The 7,816-nt window shown below is 32.9% G+C and overlaps 1 protein-coding gene across 1 annotated transcript; it reads left to right on the plus strand.

Moving 5' to 3' along the window:
* Nucleotides 1–4,102: 4,102 nt before the first annotated feature.
* Nucleotides 4,103–6,508, plus strand: LOC132644316 (uncharacterized). Its single transcript, XM_060360901.1, has one exon. The coding sequence runs from the start codon at nt 4,103–4,105 to the stop codon at nt 6,506–6,508; it is 2,406 nt and encodes an 801-aa protein (XP_060216884.1).
* The last annotated feature ends 1,308 nt before the right edge of the window (nt 6,509–7,816 follow it).

Genomic DNA, 7,816 nt, shown 5'->3' on the forward strand with positions numbered 1-7,816 from the left:
AAAGTATAGAATGAATTGCATTCACCTGTCCTGAAGGACATTTCGAATGGTTAGCAATGTCATTTGGATTAAAGACAGCTCCACCAATTTTTCAAAGAAAAATGGACAGTATATTTGGACACTACAAAAGATTTGTCCTAGTATATGTAGACGATATATCAGTATTTAGGAAAGACATGAAAGAATATTTAGGACACCTACAGACAGTATTTAGATTATTTGTAGAAAATGAAATAATAATTAGCAAGAAAAAAAATGGAATTATGTAAAAACCATATAAACTTTTTAGGAGTAGTGCTAGGAGATGGCAAAAAAAAAATTGCAACCTCGTATAGCTAAAAAGGCCTTAGAAATGCCAGATAAATTAGATAATGTTAAAGAATTACAAAAATTCTTAAGAATAGTAAATTATGCTAGAAGTTTTATAAAAGACTTAGGAAAAATAGCGGGACCATTATATTCAAAAACGGGATCAAATGGTCAAAAACACTTTAATACAGAAGATATTAGATTAGTACAAAAAATTAAAGAAAAAAAAAATATTCCAGACTTAAATATGCCCCTAGAAATAAACTATTTAATTATAGAAACATATGGAAGCTTCGAAGGATGGGGAGCAGTATTAAAGGCAAAACCAAATAAATATAGCAATAAAAGTGAAGAAAAGATATGTGCTTATCAAAGTGGTAAGTACTGAGAAAAAGGAAATATGAGTAGTACAGACGCTGAAAATTTAGCTGTAATATATGGCTTAAATAGTTTTAGACTATATATACTAAATAAACCAGAAATATTAGTAAGGACAGACTGTGAAGCTATAGTCAAATTCTATCAAAAAATTAATGATAAAAGTAGCAGTAGACGAAGATGGTTAAACTTTATGGATAATATTTCAATTTATAATTTAACATTCAAACATATAAAAGGAAAAGATAATAACCCAACAGACCAATTAAGTAGATTAAAAATCACATCTAACTGATTTTCTATTTGAAAGCATGAGACCATCAAGTTCTCAGACAGCAGACAAGGGAAAAGGCATAGCCTCAACCCAAGACACTTATAGACAAAAGGTACTAGGTAACCTTCATTTTAGACCTACATTTGCATTAGACAAAAACGCCTTAGAAAGAATACATTTTGGAACCAATAATTTAGTATTTTTTCCGCCATCTAATTTAACTTTTAAGGTATTACCAGAATATGTAATAGACAAACAACAGACATGTTTAGTAGACAATTTATGGATATCACATAACAAAAAAGACTCTAGTCATTTTGTAACCACTCTAAATGCACTTTGTCAGTATTTTACAGACAAAAATCTAGATAAAAAATTTAAATTTTATGTTGTAATCCATGGTAGAACTACTAGTATTTTCCAGACCTGGATAGAAGTTTTAGATTCTATTAAAGATATAAGAAACCCTCTTTTTAAAGGCTTTAATGATTTCACTGAGGCATTAGACTATGCTAAAGGAGTGTTGGGTCCAAACTACTATATTTCTCCAGCTCTCAGACAAAATCCAGATAGAACCCCTCAGTACAATATACAAAAAGACACAGACAAGGTGATTTTTTGCGATCACTGCTCTACTATGACTGAGACCCTCAGAAGACTTAACCAGCAGAAAGAGACACTCATCCAAGAAAAAATGAAACTCTTGGAACAAGCAAGACTGTTAGAACAAAGACTACAAGCAGTTAAGTTCGAATTAGTACAATCCCAGAGTTCTCCATCTCAGACAAAAATGGATGAGACGGGTGTGCATTCCCCAATGAATGCAAATAGATCCACTGTATCGGATAAAGATACAGTTAGTCCGGTTCAAACGGTAGCCGGTAAAGACTCATCAAATCCGTTGATGGCTGTCACTTTGCCAAAAAGTGAAGATGAGGGATGTTCATCTCTCCAGACAAGACGAAGACTACCAAAGACGCTAACGTAAGGAGCCACTTCTTCAAAGAAAAGCATACTTTCAAAAAAGAAAAAAAATGACAACATAGAAAGTATAGTCTCTTATATATATATATATATATATATATATATATATTTGTTTGAAAGGGTTCCTATCCATTCAAAAAAGAATGTGCTATAATAATTATCTTTCTTTTTCATTGGTATAGAGTAAAAAAAGAAAAAAAATGAAAGTTTTGATCAATATTTTCCATTTACATTGTTCAGTAATAAAAGGAACTTAGAAACAAAGAAATTGAAAGAGAAAGAAAACTTGATATGAAATAAAAAGAAATAAAGAAGTACGAAGAAACAAAAGGGAAACAAAGAAAAATAGAAAAAAGACAGGAGAAAACAATTGGAAATGGGTGAATAAATTGAAGACGGAAAGGGGATATTTGGGGGAAATAGTTTGAGCCGCATAAGTAGTTTGTACTTTTAATAATATCTGGGTAAAGAAGAGTAATTAAATAGGTCAAGTAGGTAATTTTGCCTACTTCTCCATTTGAAATATAATTAGTATTATTTAATTACATACTTTTACTGGGTACTTGAAATGCAGACGTTAATTGACTAATATTTCAGAAAGAAGGATCAATAAATAACACTAATTGGAACGATTTTTCTTTAAGTTGGTAAAGTAGAAGTGTCAAAATGTCTACAGTTTTGAACTTCCAGGCCTAACTTTATTCGAAAATATTAAATTTCAGATTGCTAGGCCAAATTTCATTCGTATGCATGAAGTTTGGGTAAGTCATAGGCCAAACTTCAGATAAAATTTATAATTTGAAACGTTAATTTTTGCAATAATTAGTACCGTATGTTTATGAAGTGGCTAAACTTACAAAAGTTTATGACCTTACATCCTGACTTAAATAGGGATCCCAAAATTAGCTATGTGTACACTTCCCCGTTTTGTAAACCTAATGACATGGACAGAGATATGAAGGAATTGGCAAAATTCATGGGTTAGTTTGCACGGAATTCACGTTTTTTGACTTGGGCAGGAGTACTGGGATAAGTTGGCTATTAATTCAAAACGAATTTGTTGAGCAAGTTAAAAGTTCTGATTTTACATAAATATCTCACTTTTAGATCACCATTTAGGTTTTGTCCAATTTTTAAAAGTTGTGTAAATATAGCCAGGGGCGGAGCTATAGTTATATAGGGGGGTTCGGCCGAACCCTCCAGCTTTTTCGTAGACCCTGTATTTGTATTAGAAAAATTAGTAAATATAGATAATATTTACTTGCGAACCCCCATATATAAGCAAGCAAACGGTTCAGTGGCTGGGTAGTGCCTAGCGAAGTACTATCCCACTCGTGATGCAGGTTCGAATCCCGCTAGCACCCATTGCTTTCTTTTTTGTTTTCTTTGATATAAAGCACTGCTTTCTTTTTTTCCTTTTTTTTTTTTTTTAAATAAGGCCCCAAAAGGGGCTGATTTTATTAATATTAAAACAAAGGGTCCACAAGACAAAAAAACAAAACATAAAGCAAAAAAACAAAAGGGAAAGTGCAGTTCAACGAACCACAAAAAAATGGAAATCTAAATCTATAGAAATTCTCCCATCTAAGCTCAGCTATTTGAGTTTCTTTCTTCAAGCTACTCCAGATCGGTACCCATTTAGCTCGAATGTTGCAGCTGAAGAACCCATTTTGCGTTTGTGTCATCCAGATTGTGCAAATATCAAGTACGGTATCCATTGTTATCTTCAATTTCCTCTTGTTTCTCTTTGAAATTGTTGTCTTATCCAGCAATTGTTGTTCCCTTGTTGTTTGTTGTAGCTCCGAATTCCTGAATTTGACATGTATCAGTATGATATTTATCTACATGTATGATATTTATCTGCATATAAATTGTACCAACATAGAGTGCAATATCTTTCTCTTTAAATATGAGACCAAGCTTAAGATATTTTTTTGCAAAATAAATTACTTTAAGATTGTGAACTATGATTAATTAAAGAAGTGCAAATGCTGTTTTTAGATGAGTCTACACTAAGATTATTTGATTGTTAAATGTTAATAGCCTTTAAAAGCTATGGTGAACTACAACAGATTTATATTGTTTTTGTATGCTCTCCAAAATTTAAAGTGTAATTTGTGTTTTCTTGACTTTTAGGATCTTTAAGCAAAAGTCAAGATGATCACGAATTTCTTCAAGCCTCAGGCTTCAAATACTATTCCTAGCTCTCCTTTGCCAAGTTCTCATTTGCCAAGTTCTTCGTCGCCTGTCAATCTTTTCAATGCATCGGATAATGACAAAGTGTTGGCTGATTTGGATCTTAAATCAGATCCTGCTGAAAGAAAACAAATGTCGAAATTTTCTCCTAATATACGTGACCGAGTGAGGAGATATTACATACTAAAGAAACCTTGCCAACCTGAAGAATTTGAATTTCCAAGTAGAGATATTGGAGGAGAATTGCGTCGTTTTAATCCCGATTGGTTTGACGATCCATATTCTCAATGGTTAGAATATAGTGTTAAAAAAGATGCAGCATTTTGCTTATGTTGTTACTTGTTTAAAAATGAGCTTGGAGGATATGGAAGAAAAGTAAGTGATGCTTTCACAACGAAAGGTTTTCGAAATTGGAATAAAGGTATAGAAAGGCTTAAAAAGCATGTGGGAGAAGTGAATAGTGTTCATACTCGATGTTTCATGATGATGCTAGATTTGATGAATCAAGAACAATCTATTCTAACTTCATTTGACAAGCCTTTTGAGAAATTTAAAGGTGATTATCGGGTTCGCTTGAATGCTTCGGTTGATGTGATAAGGTATCTTTTAAAAGAAGGAATGCCTTTCCGGGGTCACAATGAGTGTGTAACTTCTACAAGAAGGGGTCATTTTCTAGATCTCTTAAAGTGGTATGCCGATAAGAAGGAAGATGTGAAAAATGTGGTACTAGAAAAAGCTCCAAAAAATAACACCACGACTTCTCCCGATATCCAAAAAGACATTGTGAATTCTTGTGCAAAAGAAATAGTGAATGCAATTATTGAAGACTTGAACGGAGATTACTTTGGGATATTGGTTGATGAGTCTAAGGATGTTTCTCATAAGGAACAAATGGCTCTTGTCTTGAGATATGTAAACAAGGAGGGTAAAGTTATTGAGCGTTTTCTTGGTCTTGTTCATGTGAAAGATACATCTGCAAAGTCATTGAAAGAAGCGATCTATTCTTTGCTTTTAGACCATTCTTTGAGTCAATCTCAAATACGGGGACAAGGTTATGATGGAGCTAGTAACATGCAAGGAGAAATTAATGGTCTTAAAACTCTGATTCTGAAAGATAATTCTTCGGCATATTGCGTACATTGCTTTGCTCATCAATTGCAATTAACTCTTGTAGCCGTTGCAAAAAAACATCATGATGTGAATAATTTTTTTGACATTCTTGCCAATGTTTTAAATATCGTTGGAGGTTCTTTTAAGCGTAGGGAGATGCTTCGAGATGATCAAGCTGAAAAATTAGAGGAATTACTAGTGCTCGGTGAAGTTCATACAGGAAGTGGATTAAATCAAGAACTTGGACTTCAAAGGCCTGGTGATACCCGTTGGGGATCTCATTTTAAGACGGTACGTAACTTCATTTCCTTATTCTCATCAATTGTGCATGTACTTGGAGTTCTTGCAAATGAGGGTGCAAATTATCATGAGAAAGCAATGGCAAAAAGTCTAGTGGAAGACATTAGATCTTATGAGTTTATCTACATGTTGCATTTGATGTTGAAAATTTTGGCGATTACATATGATTTGAATATGGCTTTGCAACGAAAAGATCAAGATATTGTTAGTGCTATGAAGCTTGTTGATTTCACAAAAAGAATATTGCAATCAATGAGGGAATCTGAATGGAATTCTTTGGTAGAAGACGTCTCCTTATTTTGTGAAAAGAATGGTATTATGATCCCTGAAATGAATGAGAAGTATGGTCTTGGAAAGTCGAAGCGTAAAAGCTCAAGTGTTATATATTCTCATCATTTGCGTGTGGAAGTTTTTTATGCTGTTATTGATTTGCAACTTTCAGAGCTTAACAATCGTTTTAGTGAAGTGAATACTGATCTACTTCTTGGCATGGCTAGTTTGAGTCCCGAGAATTCTTTTGCAAATTATGATAAAAACAGGATCATGAAGCTTGCTACTTATTATCCAAATGAGTTCGGTGCTTCCAAGCTTGATGATCTTAGTTTTGATCTTGACAATTATATTTACTGTGTGAGAGAAGTGGACAAAGATTTTTCAAATTTGAAAGGACTTGGAGATCTTTCGATGGCGTTGGTTAAATCAAATATGCACAAGACATGGGGACTTGTTTATTTGCTTGTGAAGTTAAGCTTGATATTACCTGTGGCTACTGCAACAGTGGAAAGAGCTTTTTCCTCAATGAAGTTTATTAAAAATGACTTGCGAAGTAGAATTAGTGATGGCTTTTTGAATGATTGTTTAGTTTGTTATATAGAGGATGAAGTATTTGAAAGTGTACCTAATGATGCGATCATTGATCGTTTTCAAAAGATGACAACTCGTCGAGTGCAATTGTAATGATAATGCTTATATTTATGTAGTGTATAAGTAGTTTGTCGCCTTTTTGAATATATTAAATACCGATACTTGTTCGTTAGTTTAACGGTTGTTATACATTAGCTTGAGGTCGTTGTCCTGTCTTATGATTCGAACCCCCAGACTTGAAATCCTGGCTCCGCCTCTGAATATAGCTCTTAAATGATTACGTTCCAAATAATATCAGACTCAGTTATGATATTTGCTTATATGTTTCTCAATCTTACCGACATTACTGTCATCTAACATTTGAATAACTTATAAAATTTTAGAAGATGGTCTAACAATTCCCAATACTATTTTTCTATATGTATAATATACATATATATACATATCTGTGTGTGTGTAAAATATACATATCAGTGTATAGGTTTTGTATTTTTGGGCTACTGCCGGTAATTAAATTTGGCTGAAGGTACATATGCATAACTTTTCCTTTTGAGATTCTTTAAAATAGATGTTTAGATCATGATCTAAAAGGTCCATAAGTTCTAAGAAGAAAAAAAAGGATCATTTACTAAGAGCCTGTTTGGATGGGCTTATGCCTATAAGCTGCAAACAGCTTATAAGCTAAAAAAAATAAGTTGGGGTAGTCTAACATATTTTTTTTGGCTTATAAGTTATTTTCAGCTTATAAGCTGTTTTAGATAAGCTAAGTCAAATGGGCTCAATTATTTTTTTGAGCTTATTTTAAGCACAAAATGACTTTAAGCTGGCCAGCCAAACACTCAAAAAAGCTAAAAACAGCTTATAAGCAACTTATAAGTCAATCCAAACGAGCTCTAAATAGCTATATAAAAAGGGATAAATGGTGGAAAAAAATTCACACTAACCTTAAAAAGTAGAGATAGTATCCAAACCGTGAATTCTGGGGCTATTAAGTTTTGGGCCAAATTCATCAACGTTTCTCAGTAACACGAGAAAGTGAGGCCCAACCGGCCTTTCTATATAGTAGAAATAATTATGACTTAAAAAGGTCATGTTCCAGTTTAGGAAATATAAAATCCTAATCCTAGTAACTAAAGGATTATGTAAGCACTATCTGATACTCCTAGTTCTGACCGTTTTGGGAATGGTACTTGCTTAGCAATCTATACATATATATATATATATATATATATATATATATATATATATATATATGGATGAAAATCATTTTCACCCTCCAACTTTACTTTAAAAATCAAACTCTCCCCTCAACTATGAACAATAGACATTCTTCCCATTTTATCCCATGCAATGTCTATTTTACCCTTGATATTTTCAATCCTCCATCTATGTAATACCTTT

The sequence above is a fragment of the Lycium barbarum genome, chromosome 6 (assembly GCF_019175385.1).
Source record: "Lycium barbarum isolate Lr01 chromosome 6, ASM1917538v2, whole genome shotgun sequence".
Classification (NCBI taxonomy): Eukaryota; Viridiplantae; Streptophyta; class Magnoliopsida; order Solanales; family Solanaceae; genus Lycium; species Lycium barbarum.